The sequence below is a fragment of the Macaca mulatta genome, chromosome 17 (genome assembly GCF_049350105.2).
Source record: "Macaca mulatta isolate MMU2019108-1 chromosome 17, T2T-MMU8v2.0, whole genome shotgun sequence".
In the NCBI taxonomy this organism is placed as follows: domain Eukaryota; kingdom Metazoa; phylum Chordata; class Mammalia; order Primates; family Cercopithecidae; genus Macaca; species Macaca mulatta.
Window position 1 is genome coordinate 30,654,974 of NC_133422.1, and position 19,822 is coordinate 30,674,795.

General features: G+C 34.5%; 1 protein-coding gene across 4 annotated transcripts in view; it reads right to left on the reverse strand.

Annotated features, from left to right (window-relative positions):
* Positions 1–19,822, reverse strand: part of INTS6 (integrator complex subunit 6) — a 122,754-nt gene that overhangs the window by 85,590 nt on the left and 17,342 nt on the right. For 3 of the 4 annotated variants that reach the window (XR_003724325.2, XR_003724324.2, XM_015121104.3), the window contains exon 4: positions 14,147–14,236. Coding sequence is in view for 1 of the 4 variants with exons in the window: in XM_015121104.3 (XP_014976590.1) it covers positions 14,147–14,236 (90 nt within the window). In the remaining 3 variants the exon portion in view is untranslated. Of the gene's footprint in view, positions 1–4,942; positions 5,166–14,146; positions 14,237–19,822 lie in introns of those variants that run through there. The other variant, XM_077973832.1, reaches the window with a different exon arrangement.

The following is a 19,822-nucleotide window of genomic DNA, read 5'->3' on the forward strand; positions in this document are numbered from 1 at the left end:
AAAAGTCAGACTGTAATAGATTTAAAAGGAGGTAGGGAAGTCAAGGAGATAACAGAAATGATCTCTAAATTTGTTGCAAAAGGAAATAAAGAAGATAGGCACCAGAGAGGAAAACAGTGTGAGTGTATGAGAGTAAAGATACAAGTTCTTCCATGTTTTTCATTTATTTAGAGTGGCTGAACCAGGAAGTCAGAGTTGTACAATCACCACCACTGTCTACTTTCAGAACATTTTGATCACCTGAAAAGGAAACCCTTCTATATACATTAGCATCCTACCCTTACCCCAAGCCTCTGGCAACCACTTATTTCTGTTTCTATGAATTTGCCTATTCTAGATACTTCATATAAATGGAAACTTGCAGTAAGTAAGTAGCCTTTTGTGTCTGGCTTTCACTTAGCATGTTTTCAAGGTTCATCCATGTTGCACTATGTGAGATAATTTTATTCCTTTTTAAGGCTGAATAATATTCCATTGTATGGATATATCATATTTTGTTTATCCATTCATCAGGTAATAGATATTTGGGTTGTTTCCACCTTTTGACTATTATGAATGACATTAATACGATGTTCACTTACAGGTTTTTGTGTAGACATGTTTTCATTTCTTTAGGTATATACCCCAGAATAGAATTACTGGAGTTACCACAAGGTAACTCTACGTTTAACTTTTTGAAGAACCACCAAACTATTTCCCAAAGCAGCTGCATCATTTTACATCCTCACTAGCAAAGTATAAGGGTTACAGTTTCTCTACGTTCTCACCAACATTTGTTACTATCCATCTTTTTTATTATATGTCATTATAGTAGGTGTAAACTGCTATCTCATTATGCATTTCCCTCATGACTAATAATGGTGAGCATCTTTTCATGTACTTACTGGCCATTTGTATATCTTCTCTGGAGAAATGTCTAATCAAATCCTTTGACCATTTTTAAATTAGGTTGTCTTTTTATTTTTATGTTGTTATAGTTCTTTATATATTCTGGATATCATGCCCTTCACAGATAAATTATCTGCAAATATTTTCTCTCATTCTGTCACTATCTTTTCACTTTCTTGATAGTATCCTTTGAAACAAAAGTTTTAAATTCTGAAGTCTAATTTGTCTAGTTGTTCTTTGTGCTTCTGATGTCATGTCTAAAACTTGCCTAATCCTAGGTCAGGAAAATTAAGCCTATGTTTTCTTCTAAGTTTTAGCTCTCATATTTGGGTCCTTGACCCATTTTGATCTAATTTTTGTATATAAGGTGGAGGTTAAGTTTCCTTCTCTTGCATGTGCATGCATATTCAGTTGGCTCAAAACCATTTGCTAAGAAAATTATTCCTTTTTTTTTTTTTGAGACGGAGTCTCGCTCTATCACCCAGGCTGGAGTGCAATGGCGTGATCTTGGCTCACTGCAACCTCCCGGGTTCAAGCGATTCTCCTGTCTCAGCCTCCCAAGTAGCTGGGATTATAAGCGCATGCCACCACACCTGGCTAATTTTTTGTATTTTTTAGTAGAGATGGGGTTCCACCAGGTTGGCCAGGCTGGTCTCGAACTCCTGAGCTCAGGCAATCCACCTGCCTCGGCCTCCCAAAGTCTAGGATTACAGGCGTGAGCTACTGCGCCTGGCCAGAAAATTATTATTTTCTCATTAAACTCTTAACTCTTGCCAAAAATTGACTGACTATAAATGCATGGGTTTTACTGCTAGACTCTCAATTCTATCTCACTGGCCTATATGACTGTTCTTATGCAGTACAATACTGTTGCTTTTTTTTCTTTTGATCCCGCACTAGAGTGTGAAGAGCAATGGACCCAAAAACATAAAACAGTCAAGTCCTAGCTCTGCTTCTTAGGTAGAAATTAGCCTAAGACATTTTCCTCACGGTCACAGAATTGAGAATTACAGGAGATGTGAAATTACCTTGTAAACAATAAAAGTTAAATATTTAAGTTTACACATTTTTTTAAATGATTAAGCTCAACCTCATACATTATTTTGGTAGCCAGGAATAAAAGAAAGTAATATAGTAAGAGTCCTTCACAATCTGTTTCTAAGAACAGTGCCTAGGCACATGGTAGGCCCTAAATACATATTTATTGAATGAAATTAACCATTTTCCAATTGTTTTTTATTCTTTTTATTCATTTCCTATAACTGCTAAGATTATGAGGAAACAATTTACAAATTTAAAAGCATCCTATATCAGCGTTTTCTTTAGCATATTTCCTTGAAGAAAATAATCAAGTAAATTTCCCGTAGGCTATTTCTAACTTTAATACTATTATCCAATATAAGCAATGAAGAAGGTTCTCCTCATATCGTATTTATTAAGGAAAGGAAAATTAAGAAATTCTATGCAACAAAGCAGGATCCTGTCTCAAAAACAATTACTAAAGTCAAAGTGAATTCCATAAAACGTAATACCAACCTGATTATTTATTGTTAGTTCCTATTGTTACACTCTACAGTTAAAACGTGTATCCTTAGGAATGTCCAATGTACATCCAAAAGGAATTTTTGATTAAAAAATCAAAACTTTGTTTTAGCTTCTAGTAGTTTAAGGTCAGTATTTGTTCAGAGGAAAAAGCAATCACTTGACAACCTGCAATATGGAAATACTTTCTTCAATAAAGTTTTACCCAACAAATTGCAAAGGCAAAGTCCTTCTAATTTTTTAACAACTTTATTGAGGCATGATTACCTACCATAAAATTCATCCATTTTATATGTTCATTGATTTTTAGTAAATTTACAGTGTACAACCATCACCATCATGCCATTTCAGAACATTTCCAACATCTTAAAAAGATCCCTGTGCCCATCTGTAGTCAGTCTCCCAAACATGTCCAGGCAAGCACTCATCGACTTTACGGACATTCCATATAAATGGAATAATGCTATATGAGGTCCTTTGCATCTAGGATAATGTTTTTGAGGTTCATCCATGTTGTAGCATGTCACCAGTTCATTCCTTTGTTTCTTAATTTTATGTCTGGTATAGTTCAACCTACAATCATGTCCTCTTTTATGAGGAAGTGAAAACAGATGAGGTGCCAAAAAAAACCCTGCTCTTTGTACAGTCCACGCTACTGCCACTATCTTTCTAAAATGCAAATCTAATAACTTTCTCCTCTACTAAAATCTCTTCAATGGTTCCCATCCATCTATAAGGCAAAGTTCAAGCTCCTCGGCAGAGAATACGGGATGGGCCACGCCAATCTATCTAGTCTCATTTCCTGCTGCTGTTTCTCTTGAACACTTTGCCAGCTATCAATACTGAGGCACATATAGTTCTCCCAAACTCTCTTCAGTGACCTTTATGTCTTTGCATCCATCTACTTCACAAACTTGAATTAACCTTTCAAAATCCAACTCAAGACATTTCCTAGAGCCAGCTCCAGCCTCACTTTCTCAACTGTACCATCTTATCAGCTTGTGCTTTAATAATTTTATATCTCACACTATGCCATAACTGTGTATCTCATATCAAACTCATAAGCCAGCATCTAACCCTGTCTGAACTTCACTACTGTTCAATAAGCATCTGTTCACTTTAACTGAATACACTCTGACTACTAGTGGTGTTCCACCCACTTCATAAAGGAAAAATCAATTCTATAGATAAAGTCCACTCTCTAAAACTAATGTGAAAAGGATCTAACAAAAGTAGTATAATACAACTCCAAGGTCTAGAGCAGTAGTCTACAAAACAGGATATACACCAGCGATCAGCAAACTATAGCCCACCAACCAAATCCAGCCCAGAGCCTAATTTTTGTAAATAAAATTTTATTGAACATGGCCACACTCATTCATTTAACATACTGTCTATGGCTGCTTTTGTCCTCCAACAGCGGAGTAGTTCCAACAGACACCATATAGGCTGAAAAACCTAAAATGTTCACTATCTGGCCCTTCAAAGAAAATGTTTGCTGACCCCTAGTATAAATCATGATCCATGTTATACAAGAAGCAAAGATCAGAATTTCCTTTGTATAAATTTTTTCATCTCATCTTTTTAAAGTTCTATGTTTATATATGTTTTTAACGTAATAATATTAATACAGTAGTCACATATATAATTTCTAAACTTAAAAATATGCATACAATGGGAATGGTACATACCCAACTTTTTTTTTTTTTTTTTTTTTTACCAATACAGGTGGTTCAATTAAAAAAAAAAAAGTTAAGTCTTAGGACAAGCTTTAGCATTTAAATTTAGTAATCAAGGTTATTAGCAATCAATGTTATTACATGAATAACTGAGTTCTGTAAGTGCTTCAAATCACAGAGAAAGAGGCCTAGAATTAAACTTTTTCCAAAATACTCAAAACATCTCTGGAGAATCTTTTTCTGGTGCTAAAAATGTCATTGAAATGATGCAGGTAGTACTAATATTCTTCAACAGAATGCAATAAAATATGAGCTACATAAATCCAAACTTGGTTCAAAGGTAGCTATGTTTTTTAGAAAAGTTTATTATAACAGACAAAGCAAATGCAAACTTATCCTTCCAAACCCTGATAAATAACTGCCTGATAAATAATTGGTATCTAATAAATATACAAATCAAGAGAATACCTTGCTAGCTAAATTAAAAAAGAAAAAAAAAACTATCCATACTTAACAACCATGTGCAATGTTGTAACCAAAGTGTTCCTTAGCTATAATAGCAATGCTATTTCTGTCTAAGACAAGATACTAACCTAAAGCTGTGAAGAGCCCCAGGAAATACCAAGTCCCTCACTTATAGATCTTAAGCTTAGCAAGGTGGTTCTACTAACTCAAAAGTTGGGATCGGATAATCATCAACCAATTTATAAGCTCAAAGTTAAATTACCAATTGAACCTGGATTTATCAGGTTAGGGTTGTCATTCTGTGTTGAATCAGAATCTCCAACAAATAGTCATAGCCCCCAGAGAGAACTACACTCTACTCTGCTCACCTTTAAGGCTTTTTCTGAGGCCTTCCGAGATGACTAGCATCAGACTTTTGAGGAAGGCTAGCCATTAGACAAGGCTTTTCCCCACGATCTGACTGCTTGAAGTGACATCCAGGATCAGGTCGATCCTGTATCCAGGAATCATGACCCTCCCTGAGGCACCAGTCATCATGAGACAGTCAGTGCACTTTGGCACTTCTTGAAAACCACTGGGCTGCTCCTTTAGCTGAAAGGAAAAAAAACATCAAAACCACAACAAACAAAACAAAGGGGGAAAAATCAGTAATTCAATCTGAAAAGACAGAGCGTGGGGAAAAATATACCAAAATAGCCTTGTCTAGAACAAAATGCAGCCTTGCCTTGATGTAAAGCCCATAGTTTCAATGTCTTTGTAGTAACTACACTAAGGTTATTCCTAATATAAAAGTCTAAAGTTTGATATCTACGGTATTACATCTGAAAAGAACAAGTGAAAGTGGAAGTTAAATAAAATCACTATGGAAATACAGCTAAATAAGTAAAATCAAGGTATTTATAAATGACTAGCAGCCTAAGAGTTATTTACAGGAGAGTGCAACATCAGAAGACCACATACTCAACATTTTCATTCTCTCAAAATTGAAATCTAATGTGGAGAAGCATGAAACACCGAAACAGGCTAAGTTTAACAGAAAACTGCCAATCTATTAAATAAAAAATTAGGCTAGTGTCCTCTAACTTACTTGACATTAGTACACAGAGTAAAATGCACATACACACACTGCTCTTAAACTAGCACTCTGTAGAATTTTCAATGTTTGCTTGAAATAACAATTTTAAATGTTCATATCATATGTCCTTAAATTTCAAACAAACTTTAAAAGCTGATTTAAGGCTTATTTAAATCTGCTTCAAAGTAAAAAAAAATTTAACTATCAGAATCTGCTCATTTCAATTTTTAAATACAAAATATTTTCCTAAAACATAATGTTAAAAGGCAAGAAAAAAATCTTTGACGTAATTGTTTTAAATGTTAGATTATAACTCCCTTAAAACATCCTTACCCAAAAGGTAATGATACTTTGTGCGTCAATTACTTTACCTTCCTTTCTCTTTTATTTTTTATCACCCACATCTTAGTTAACACTACCAAATATCCACATAGATGCCCAAGTCGGAAAGTGGAAAATAATACTAAACCAGTATATTTTTACTTATTTGAGAATATGATTAAAGGTATGGATCTCTTTACCCAGAAAAATGTTCATGCACACAGATGGACAATGTGTAGACAGGATGTCAGGGAATCCACAGAACTCTCTTCAGACAAAGCATGGGCCCTAGGGTTCAGGACTCCTGTCAAATACTTTGCCTTTTTTCTCCTATCTTACAAATCATCTTTGAAAACCTGCCTAGCTTACCTACCAAATCTCTCAGAATTCTGCCTTCCTGTCCAGCACTAGCTAAGTTTTGGCATTCCCCATTATCTTCTAGGTTGTTACATGTAGTTTGCTAACTCTTCCCATCTTACCACCCTCCAGTCCATCTTTCACCTTGCTGGCACAGTAACCTTACTAAAATGCAAATCTGATCATGTGACTCACCTGTTTAAAATCTTCAATACCTTCCCTGCAAATGCTAACAGAATGAAGTCCTGTTTCCTTAGGGTGCTATTATCTGCTCTCTACCTACATTTCAAGCTTCTACTCTTCCTACCTATACTTTCCATACTCCAGGTGCACAATTTATAATCTCCTGATACACTGTTTTCAAGTCTTCATGCTTTTGCATACTGTTTCCACTTCCTGAAATGTCATGGCTCAATTCCTTACTCTTCCCTCAACACTTTACTCCTTTCTTTATGCTGTCTCAGAACCTTCTGTTTATTTCTGCCATGAGATTTATCTTAATGTATTTACAAATGTTTATTTACTTGCCTGTCTTCAAAGATAATACGTTTTCTAGCCTTGCTTAATTCCATCTGTGTGTCCCCAGTACCTAGAACATAAATATAGAACTAAATATAAATGTATGGAGCTGCCACTATTCTTATACACAGCCAAAGTTACTATGTATCACAAGGAAAACCGTTGCTGAATTAATTTAAAATATACTTTCACAATTCAACATCTAAAGAATTCATTCTGGAAAGGTATTTTTGCAGCAACCGTCTAGAAAATTAAGTGTAAGTATCAACAATTCTGTATAAACTGCTCTCATCTGGTAAGGTAGGGTATGTGGGTGTGGATGTGGGTGTGGGTGTGGGTGTGTGTGTGTAATGCTAATTACATGGACCTCTCTCCTCATACATGAGGTCTAAAGAGAGTCCTCAATACAGCACACTGTAAGCAGTAACTGCAGATTGACTGCAGTCAGCACAGAAGTTAATTTTGGGGGGCTATTCAATAACCTATTCTAAAATACCAAGCAAATTAGAAATTATCCTATTAAAAATATTCACAGAAGGCCAGTTCCATATCCCTTGGAAACCCATTCCCAAATTTAACAATTCTAAAGGTCAATAATTATTTTTATCCTAAAAAAATATTTTGATGGCCTTCTAAGTCAAAAACATTTCTAACTTTCTAACCTGTTTTGTTAAAAGTTGTTCATTTTGGCCAGGCGCGGTGGCTCACGCCTGTAATCCCAGCACTTTGGGAGGCCGAGGCGGGCGGATCACAAGGTCAGGAGATCGAGACCACGGTGAAACCCCGTCTCTACTAAAAATACAAAAAAAAAATTAGCCGGGCGCGGTTGTGGGTGCCTCTAGTCCCAGCTACTCGGGAGGCTGAGGCAGGAGAATGGCGTGAACCCGGGAGGCGGAGCTTGCAGTGAGCCGAGATCGCGTCACTGCACTCCAGCCTGGGCAACAGAGCGAGACTCCGTCTCAAAAAAAAAAAAAAAAAAAAGTTGTTCATTTTCACATGCTTTGTGTAGCTTAAAAAAAATTGTGGTTACATTGTGCTCTAAAACTATAGTTTCTAAATTTGACTGTACATCAGAATCACATGGGCTACTCTGAAAATGCAGATTCCCAGGTCCTTACCCAGATCAACTGAAACAAAATTTCCAGAATAAGAACAAAGGCATGTGTATTTTATAAGGCACAACAGGTGATTTTGATGCAGCCATTTTAAAACTACTGTTCTAAATACCACAGTACTTTATATATATAAGAGCTAGAATTGGATAATAGAAACATCTCTAAATAAAATTTTCCTTACATATGTAGAATCTCTTATTGCTTACTGGTTCTGACAGGCTAATAAACACAGGGTGAAATTGCTTCACCCTCTGAATAAAAACTATTTTGATGTATCTTAACAAGGAATTCTAGAAAGCAGATTAGTTACTGTAGCCATACAGCTTTGTTAGAATGATCAACCATCATTTCTTTTAAATTTCTCCATTGTTGTGTTTGTCTAGAAGTACTCAAAGAGTCTTTCTTACTACACAATCTTGAAGAAAAGCATATCAATAAGAGTACTGCAAATGTAAATTGCTGAAAATTTACTATAATATTAAATTGAAATATTTCATCAACTTCTTTATGCATTATTATAATTACATATTTTTAAACTACTAATAATTGCAGATGTATATATTCCTATAACATACCAGCAGTATCCAGGGGTTGAGAGAACAGGGCCAAAAATATGAGTAGAAAAAGAAATACAAATAATCTACATTCAACATATTCTTATTAAATGTTTTTAGAAAGATGAATTGACAGAGACTAACATATACAGTAGTGTTATGCATATATTTAGAACATCTGAATCCCAAATCAGTAAGACTAGAGCTAATCTTCAGATTGTTACTGAGTCCCTAGTAATATCACCTTGAAGAGGCTACTACAGGATAAACATGAAAATTTCAACACATGTAAACACAGATAAAACGTTTGATATTTTCTATCACATCACTATGGCATCCCTCAAAATTCCTTACAGATCTTTTTAAAAAAGAGAAAGTTCTCCAAAATTCTAAGTGTCTTGGGAAAACCAACTATTTTAAATATATGTTTAAAAGTCTTTATGCAATGAAATCAGAGTTTTGATACCCTTTGGCACATATTTTTAGTGATTTTAGTGAATAAAAACCCATTTACACTGCCTAGAATGATTCGTATGTCAAAGAATGGTGGACTTTTGAATCAATTTTTGAGAACCGACAAGTTGGAACAGAAGACCCCAATCTACAGCCATTTGAATACACAGCTGAGACTACTCATTCTCTTTATGAAGACATGCCCTTCTGAATATCTATCCCATGAAGTTGTAAAAGTAGTTGTCCTAGTTAGGCTTAAAAAAGCAGGGACAGCTAATAAGAAAGTAAAACTCTTCCCAACAGATTACTTTGGCTGCAAATATCTTCTCAATGTTAGCCTCCGCGGCAATCATAACGTTGGTAACGAGATGCAGAAGAACTCATCAGCATATAGAAATCTCAATATTTGAAAGACAATACTACTATTAGCACTTTCAAGGAAGAGAAAAATAACTGCTACACTATCCTGGAATGTCATTCATCGCTAAGAAAGTACTGGCAGGATTTCTTCTGGGCTCCTTTATTGAGCAATATTCATTAGCCATGTGTTCCTGGAATCATAGTACAGAATAGTTTTCCATTGCAAAGCAGTACTAGAGAGGATTATCTGCAGATAGCAGAAGAAAATCCTTTTCAATAACTCTAATTATAATTTGTTGATTCTACCAAAACATCTGATATATATATATCAGTTATATAACATAACAAACACTACTGAGTATCTGGACACAGGTATGTTTATCAACATCAAAGGTAACTACTAAGGAAATAAGTAATATAGTTTTCTCATGTTTCAGAATTCAAAGTCCTATCTAACACACTCCTCATAAGTGAAAATGCTGCAAACAACCAGTTTTATCAAATAGTTGCATTAAAAGAAAGGCCAAATATATACACATAAAATTCAATCCAAGCAATCATCAAAAATCCTAGACAGTTATCCAAAAATACTACACTAGAAACACATTCATGACACCTCAGACAATGGCTTGGACTTTGATTAAATGAGGCCCAAGGATATAACTAAAATCATAAATTAATGTAAAATGATCATATACAGCTCAAGATTTTCATTCATAATATAGCTATTACTTTTCTTTCCTAATTCATAACACATTGCTAAGTGACGAGCTGTCCCAGAGAACAGTATTCCTACATTTTTCTGACAAACAAGGTGTAAGAAATTGGTTCATTTGGGCCTATATATACTTAGCCAGGTCAAGAGACAACAAGGCACCACATTTTTCCTACAGTTACAAAAACTATTTTCTAGGCTCAAAACAACTTTACACTGAGCTTCTTCCTAAAATTCACAGATATAAGGTAGAAGCCACACCCTATGCCAAATCATTCGTAAGATCCTTGAATTCAGTCATTCAAAAATGAAATTATACTATAAAAATTCACATTATACAAGATTTGACACACTAAAGGTAATATTAACCCTTCCCCTGCTTTAGTACTCCCATGCACTTAGTATGTATCCCTATTTTATCATTCATAAAACCATTTAATAGGTGATTTCCCCCATAATACTGTGAACTTAAATATTAAGAACCAGATACGTTCTGTTTATCTTTGTTATCCTCATTGCCTAGAAATGCTCTGGTCATAATAGTTTTTCATGGAACACTGAATAAGAACAGAATACCAAAAAGACACTTATATAGAAAACTGAAGTAGACAAATAAAAAAATCAGGTAAATAGAAGGTAAATTTTAAGAACACACAAAATTAGAATCAAGCAAAAAGGCAGTAGCCATATCAGGAAGAAAGCACTGGTCTGGAGGTGCTGGAATGTCTTTGGAATTGATAAATTCTAATCTAGATTTTGGCAGTAACAAATGTTATAACCTAAGCAAATCACTCCGACTCCCTGGATCTCAATTTCCTCATTTGTAAAATATAAGACTAAATGAGTTCTATATTTCCTCAGATGATATAAGGATGATTTTAAAGCAGCAAGAACATTTACTCCTGACAAACAGCACCAACAGAACAGATATAATATACGATGTTGGATGACATGACTCTTAAGCAAAGGATATCATACAGGTGGAATATACAACTCGATAACAAGTAGTAGGTCATACTAACAGCAGCCACAAGCCAACCAAGAATTAAGCACACACATCTCTAATGTGGAAATTAATGACACATTCACACACTGAATAAATCTAAAAAAGAATCAAGTTCTGCCAGAGGCAAAGGTTGAGAGATGTGAAAAGACAGAGATATAAAGGCAAAATTGTTATTCCCTAGTAGGAACCAGAATACAGATCACATCTAGCATTCATGCACATGCACAATACACACACACAAGAACAATACAAAAAGCATCTTTATGCTTTTCTATGAATTGAAAAGCTCCTTAAAACAAATCACATAATTATTTAGGCTACACTATTTCACAATATCTCACAACATTTAGCAAAAATTAATCTAGGATAACTTTCTCTTTGCTCCAACAAGAGAGTCTTGTTGGTACATTAAGAAAACGTGCAGGGGATCAAAGACATTCCTAACCTCAATGGCCTATGTTCCTTCCAACTTCAAAATAATTTACTTTTGCTTTAAAACAAATGCACCTTCCACCTCAGATAATAAGTTGCAATGGTAATCAGTTTGGAACTTGATGACTACCAGATTCGATACACCAATGTTTATAATCAATACTTTTTAAAAATATAGGCTCTGTTGTCGGTACTATGCTAGAATTGTAAAAGATAAAAGAGAACTAAAAGGTATGATCTCTGCCCACAGGAAAATCTTTCTAACCTTACTAGCAAGGTAGTTTCAGGTTATTATAAACACATTGCCCTATTTTTTCAAAATCCTTCCCAAGGAAGACATAGGAAGAAAGGTGAGCAATTCCAATACACATGTATATTTCCAGATATTTTTAAGCTAGAAGAGGTCCCCACAAAACAAATTTTACAAACAAAACAGATCCAAACATATGGAAACAAAATACATGCCCCCTAAAAGGCATTTCTACAAAGGCAGTAGACAGTACCTCAAATTGATCACCTCACACATAAGAATACTTTACAACAGAAAACAGAAATGACTTCTCAACCAAAATCATTAAGGATAAAACAAACATTCAAAAGACTTCTAATTTATTAATATGTAAAGTTGAATAAAACGGTTAACTATTATGGGTCCTATTAAGAAGAAAAATTAATTTAAGAGCTTCAAATTTAAAATGACTTTCTTCTTTTTTGTTTTGAGACGGAGTCTCACTCTGTTGCCCAGGCTGGAGTGCAGTGGCACAATCTCAGTTCACTGCAACCTGCGCCTCCCAGGTTCAAGTGATTCTCCTGCCTTAGCCTGCTGAGTAGATGGGATTACAAGCGCGCGCCACCATACCCAGCTAATTTTTTTGTATTTTTGGTAGAGACGGGGTTTCACCATGTTGGTCAGGCTGGACTCAAACTCCTGACCTCATGATCTGCCCGCCTTAGCCTCCCAAAGTGCTGGGATTAGAGGCGTGAGCCACCACGCCCAGCTAAAATGACATTTTTACATTTTTATTGCTTGCTTTTTATATAATCCACGTCTACCTGTTTCTGAAAGTAGCAGGACCATAATTAGCTGTACATGTCAACTAATCTAAGAAATCCCAAAAGCCCATCAAGTTCAGCTATGGAGCATTCCAAGGCCACTAATTATATATAGACTATAAATTATTGAATCATGGATTATAATCTACCTAAATATTTCAGCTCTATCTCCATGAATTACATCCTAAATTAACTTTAATATCAACTGTTCAAATAAAACAATTTTAGCTCTTTTCCCCCAAATAAGAGCAGAGAAATATGTTTCTTTAGTGGTTCCAATGGCTCATGAAAGAACAATACTATGTACTTTTCTTTACAGCCTACTAAGTACTTTCATATACATTATTTCAGATTTCAAATAACCCATAACCCTAGGAAGTAAGGCAAATGTTATTCTCTTTATTTCATGGAGAAGGATAGAGATTAGGAAGTTAAGTCACTGGTACAAAGTTTACTGCTAGAAAGTAGTTAAACAAAGACTAGGACCTACATGCCCTGACTCCATGTCCAATTTATATTCCACAATGTCACACAAATAAAATAATTCTAAAAGCTACTGAACTTAAAATGTATAGTTTTCCTGCTTAATTAAACCCTTAAAAATATCATGGGAATTAAGATACTAAAGCACATGCAAACCATAAAGTGCTATCGAAACAATCACCTTTCTTTATCAGCCCAAGTTAAAGAGCAGTTCAAATACTATAGTAAAAACACCTTAAAATTAAAAAAATCTATTATATTCATTATACCACACCACACACAACTCTGCATAACGAATGTTGGTGCAGAATAGGTAAGGTTAGCTATAAATTTTTTATACAGCTGGGTGCAGTGGCTCATGCCTGTAATCCCAACACTTTGAGAGGTCGACGCGGGTGGATCCTGAGGTCAGGAGTTCGAGACCAACCAGGCCAACATGGCAAGACCCCATCTCTACTAAAAATACAAAAATTAGCCGGACATGGTGGCTCATGCCTGTAATCCCAGTTACTCGGGAGGCTGAGGCACAAGAATCGCTTGAACCCGGGAAGTGGAGGCTGCAGTGAGCCGAGATCGTGCCACTGTACTCTAGCTGGGGCAACAGAGTGAGACTCTGTCTCAAAAAAAAAAAAAAATTTTTTTTTAATAATACATTTGACTTAGAGAAAACAAAAATGTCCAAAAACCTTACTTTTCCTAGTCTTAACACCTCTTCTCGGCTTTGCTATACTCTAGCCAAGGAGTTTCCACAGTCATTGGACTGCCAACGACAATCCACTGAAATATAGGGAGAAATTATTAGAATGCTGTTTCTCTTTTTTTAAATCTGAAAAAACAAAGGAATTCATTTTACTATTTATGATACAGACTGACACTGTCACCCTCACATAACTCATAAATACACATGCAAACAGGGTGTGGGTAATGCTCAAACATTTGTCATAGAAGAGATTCTTATTCAAGAAAATAGGAACACTGCTACAAACAAAGATGGGCCATAGGAGACAGATGACTCTAAACTGCATCATATAATCAACAAGAGAACCTATTAAAGGTGTTCAATATCCTACACAAATAAAGGATTGTTCAACTGCATTTGCATAATCCACGTAACATAAGCACAACTTACCTCATCCTGGACTCCACTGGTGGTAGTCAACTTGCTTCCATCAGTAATTGTGATAATTATTGCTGGCTCCAAGAAAAAAGGGTTTCTTCCCTAAGGTCAAAAAACACATTGATCATACAAAGGTTTAGACTTTGGCTTAAAAAGTAAAAAGTCAATTCTCAGAACAGCATATATACGATCTCCCTTTCTAGTTTCATTTTACATGTGGTATATACCTGTTTGTACGTTTTAAGAAAAGATATAGAAGGACACATAAACTAAACAGTGATTAACCCTGAGAAAGAGGGATTAGGTAAAGAAAAAGATGGATTTTTCACTTCTTTATAAATTTGTGTATTGCTTTCATTTTTAGAGGGAGTATATTTATGTAACTAAGAGTATTTAATTTGTTAAAAGGGATCCCAGTAGTTCAATTCTAATAATTTTATTTTTGTAGATGTTATAAATTACAATAAAAAAAGAACATTTCCTGAGAAACTTTCTTAAAAAGGAAGGCAAGACAGTAGGTGAATATTACCATAAGGTATGCATATAATCAAAATGTCTAAGCAAATAACTAGGTAAATGGTTTGAAAGATTTTAAGAGTTCTATGGAAATAGTAGGGCTACTCTAAACTCGGCAAAAGTTTAACAGTACAAGATGAAAAGTTAAAATTAAAAATGGTTACCTAAAGAAAATGCTTGGAGAGAAAAGTATAAAAATAGTGGTAGCAAAAGCAATGGAACAGAGTAGCACGGGCTCTCAAATGCTCTACACAGAAGGTGACATAACTTCAATAGCTTCCATTCAAATCTCTGGCCAACCCACTCTACTAGCACAATGATCAGTTCTAGGTGACATATCTGGTAAGGGACTAAGACAAACATAAGCTTGCCTTTTACACACAAATAGCTCCCAATTGAAGGACTGACAGAACTAAGACCAAAGGATATAAATTTCAAGAGGGTAAACCTTGCATTTGAAATCAAAGGTATCAAATTCTCTGCCACTAACAGTACCAAGAATTGAATGAAGCTTTCTTGGATTAAATGTAGAACTGTGTATGACGATTTTTTAATGTGCATATGAGTCACCTGGAGATCTTAAAAACAAAATGCAGTTTCTGATTATATCTGGGATGAAGACTAAGATTCTTCATTTCTAACAAGACTGGCAGCTAGAAGACACTAATAGCCACAGACCATACTTAGAACAACAAAAATGTAGAACAGTTATAAGCATATAATATTCTATGGTCCTATAACCTTTCTAACTCTCAATTCCTATTATAATACATACATAACATGTGTCGAAAGAATTCAGTTAATTATATGATTATAACCTAATCATCCTAAAGTGGGAGTGGGGGAGATGTAATAGATCGTCTTGATCAAACCATTCAACTTGTAAGTGACACATGCACTTTTCTAACTGGTACCCAAGAAAAAAATGGTTCCAGGGGGAGAAAGATTCCTTTGGTTAAATAAACTTAAAATATGTTAGATATAATCTCTAGAAGATTCTAAATGCATAGCAGCATTAAAACATCACAGGAGTCTTGCAGGGAGAAAACATGAATTTATCCCTCCTTCTCTGTAATATTCATGTTAAATAGACCTCATTTTGGGGAATTATTATATTATATTGTCTCTCATACCATTCACCCCCAAAATATATAATAAATTCTAATAATATGTCTTCTCAGGCAATGATCATTCCCAACTCTTAGCTTTAATTGTTTATCCCTAAAGTAGAATGTTTTTCCTCTTCCCTCCTCAAAGCTACCCAACTCATACTCATTCCTTAAGGCCCAGTTAAAATCTTCGTATTTTCCACAAAGCCTTCACTGATTACTCTGGCCTTTAGTAATCACCTTTCCCTCTCCATATTCTAATAGTGGTAGTTTTCACACTTTAAATTAAATAAATAAGAAGGTAAAGAAAATGTTTCTATAAATAAAGTTAGATTTGAGTGGTTTCATGGAGCACAGTTTGAATACCACTTCCCTACAACATCCTCTCACCTTTTTGAATGATTTTTAATTTAAATATGAATTTAAATACACACCATCTTACACAATGTGAATATACCTAACACTGCAGAACTATACACTTAAAAATGGTTAAGACAGTAAATTTTGTTGTGTTTTTTACAATTAAAAAAAAAATACACCATCTTGTATTGTTTGCTATTTTTTCATGTGTTTGAATACGCTGAAGGCAAAGAGTATGTCGTATTTCTTTCCACACCACTAAGCAGGCACTGGGCACAAAACACTTCAACTTATTCACTGACTCACTGATTATAGCTTAATACAAATCGGCCTGGGTTCACAGAACCATTTACAATTACTCAAACTTCAACAAGATTCAAAAAATGTATGTTACCTTTACCTCAATATAAATATGTACTCCCCAAACTCAATGCATAACAACTCATGAATTTGCTGGGCTACCAGGGTATAAAAAGGAGCACTATCTCCCTCTTGTGTCTTTCAGTCATCCACTATCTACTCATTCACACTGGCCATTCAAAGATTTATTGAGTGGTTACTATATATCAGGTATTGTATTAACTGTATGATACATAATCTCTACTCTCATACATAATAAACATATGTACATATGACAATAAATCTCTCTCTTTGTCTCTACCAGTAGTATTTTAGCTCAAAAATTGCCTACGGGAGATAAAAAAAACAAGAGGTCCTAATAGCTTCGAAACTATTTTATCTTGCTTCCACCCTTAAGCTAAACTACTTCTGTTGACTTGGTGCCTTTCAAAAACAAATCAGCAAAGCTCTAAAAGCCACCACAGCATGGATCCAATACTTGTAGTAGGGTCTTCTATATCACTTCTACATTTTAACATAAAACAAAAACAAAAACATAAAACGCGGTGGCTCCTGCCTGCAATCCCAGCACTCTGGGAGGCCAAAGCACACGGATCACTTGACGTCAGGACGGCAAGACCAGCCTGGGCAACACCATGAAACCTCGTCTCCGTCAAAAAATACAAAAATTAGCCAGGTGTGGTGGCACATGCCTGTAGCGCCCAGCTACTCAGGAGGCCAAAGCAGGAGAATCCCCTGAACCCAGGAGGCAGAGGTTGCAGTGAGTCAAGATCGTGCCACCGCACTCCTGCCTGGGTGACAGAGTGAGACTCTGTCTCAAAAAAAAAAATCAGACTTTCTGACCAAAAGTCTGACACCCATTCACTTTTATTCCTGTATAAGCACAGAGAATTAGTCATACTTCTAATTAAAGAAAAATAATCTACCATGTAGCAGACTCATATAAATGACGACATCTACCCGAAAGGTAGTACTTTTTAAAGCCCCATAATATCTACAAAATCAAGTTAAAATATATTAAAACTTGACAGAAAGTCTGTTATTAAATTTAATTAAGCTAAATTCAAACACTAAAACCAAAGTTATTTTTTCTTAGACAACAAAACAAAGCTTTTAGTTGAAACTTGACTAGTCTTACACAAAATAACTCTCCAGAGGCTACCCTTAAACGGGCCTGAAATTACCATAATAACAGTAACATTACTGTTATTATATTGTCTTGATAATAACAATAAAGCACTTATCTCATTTGACCCTAAAAAACCTTAGTGAGGTAAAATATTCAGGGAGATTAAATGATATAACTCAAGGTGGCCTAGATGGTAAGTGGCAAAGCCAGAACCTTATTAAGATGTTCTAATTCTAAAATCCACATGGTCTTTCTGCACCATCTGGAGGTCCTACTGGCAGCTGCTAAATTCTCTTGGACATAATTCCATACCAACCTGGATTGTGCCATATTTACCCAACAAGGAATGGTGTTACAATCAGATTGTTTTGTTTTTAATATATTCTTTCTGCAATAAAAATAACTATAGTAAGATTATTCCTTTACTTGGTAGATTCCTGTGATTCTGTAATTACTTAGCCATCAATTTCTTTATGTATAAAATCAATGTATCCTCCCCCAACACAAACACACTAAAACAAACCACTATATATAACAATGTTTACTTTTAAAAACGATATAACTTCAACTTTCAGAGAGTATACACACAAACACAAGATAAAATAATAAGTTCTGTAGTGACTTTAAATTTTGGAAAAGTCAGATAAAGATCAAACATAGAAAAGAAAAAAGAAAAATACAATCATCCTCACTGTACCAACTATCCCCTGCCAAGCCCAAGATTCTTTCCTCTCTAAGATTAAAGAGCTTAGTCAAGAATCACACTAAGAAAAGCAATAATCAGTTACTATAAAAATTAGAATAATGATTAAATGAATGTAATTTATACACATAAGGTTTTATTATTTCTTCAGGAAAAATGTATCCCCATCTCTATTATATAAACGTTTGACATTAACAAATTTATTTAAGCATGAATCTCTAAATCACTAGCAGAAAGTGAACATGTAGCTCCAAGAAAGTTTCCTTATATACTATTTTACACTGTTCCTCGCTGCATAATCCCATCTTTTTCTGTCAACATTGTTTACCCAGCAAATTAAAAAAGTTTTAGTTGTCTGCCAGTACTGTAAGATTTTTGTCATGTTTTAAAAAAAATAAAGTTTTAATACCTCCAAAGTCTAAAAGAGAGTTACAACTTAATTACTGCAATATAATGTTATTCACTATCTGGTGTCAAGCCTATGCAATTTAATAATTCCCAAATCCTTATATTTATGAGCAATTATTTTACATTGTTATTCCTAAGTATGTTTATAAAGTCACTCAGCTGGGAGACAATCCTTTAGAATTTATGTCAATATTCACCTTGGCCATAAAGTTATAAATAGCTTTTATCATAATTACAATAAGATATATTAAAAAAAAAACAAAAACAAACAAACAAAAAAACTAAGCTCTGCTACAACAAAGACAGCCAGTAGAGGGACTAAAAGTTTACTTTTGCTATTAGCAGAATAAATTCACATGTTTTACTCTCAGAGCAGTGGTTCCTATCATAAAGAAATCCAAACATATCACTAGAAAATACAATGCAAAACATAATGTTCTAGCTCTAGAGCTACTTACTAATGGGAGTCAATCTTTCTGTCATTAAAAATTTTTCATTTTAATTTTGGTCAAAAAACTCAAGTAAGAGTTCTGCCACAGGATAATATAAAGCAAAACCTTTTACTTCACTTAAAATTTCCTATTACAGTTCCCTCAACAACCAGTTACCATGGTGTTAAATTACTCAGTTAAAGCATAAAAATCTCAATAAGAAAATTTAAAGAATATAATTAACATAAACAGATATTATCTATTAGAACCTATGTTATTTTTGAAAGAAAATGCTTTTGAAATGTTACAAATTATTCTGGAAAAAAATTTGAAAATATTAAAAAAAGGTAATTTCCTCCAAATATAAACTAACCTGATCTCAAGAAAAGAATTATTTTCACTTACCTAAGAAACTGAAAAATGTAGTGGAGGAGCGGCATAGGAATGTTACCATACCCTTAAACAGGTCATAAAATCCTCTGATGTGCTAATCATGTTTGTCAAGTCAATAATTCATTGTCATTAATACTGTTAATTTTTTTAAAGGTGGAAGAGGTTCATTAAATTATGGCGATAAACACACTAACTGGGTAATAACATACTACAAACAAAATAGAATTACTTAAGTCAATAAAGGCCTGACGGGCTTACATTTAAATCAATATTCCAAGG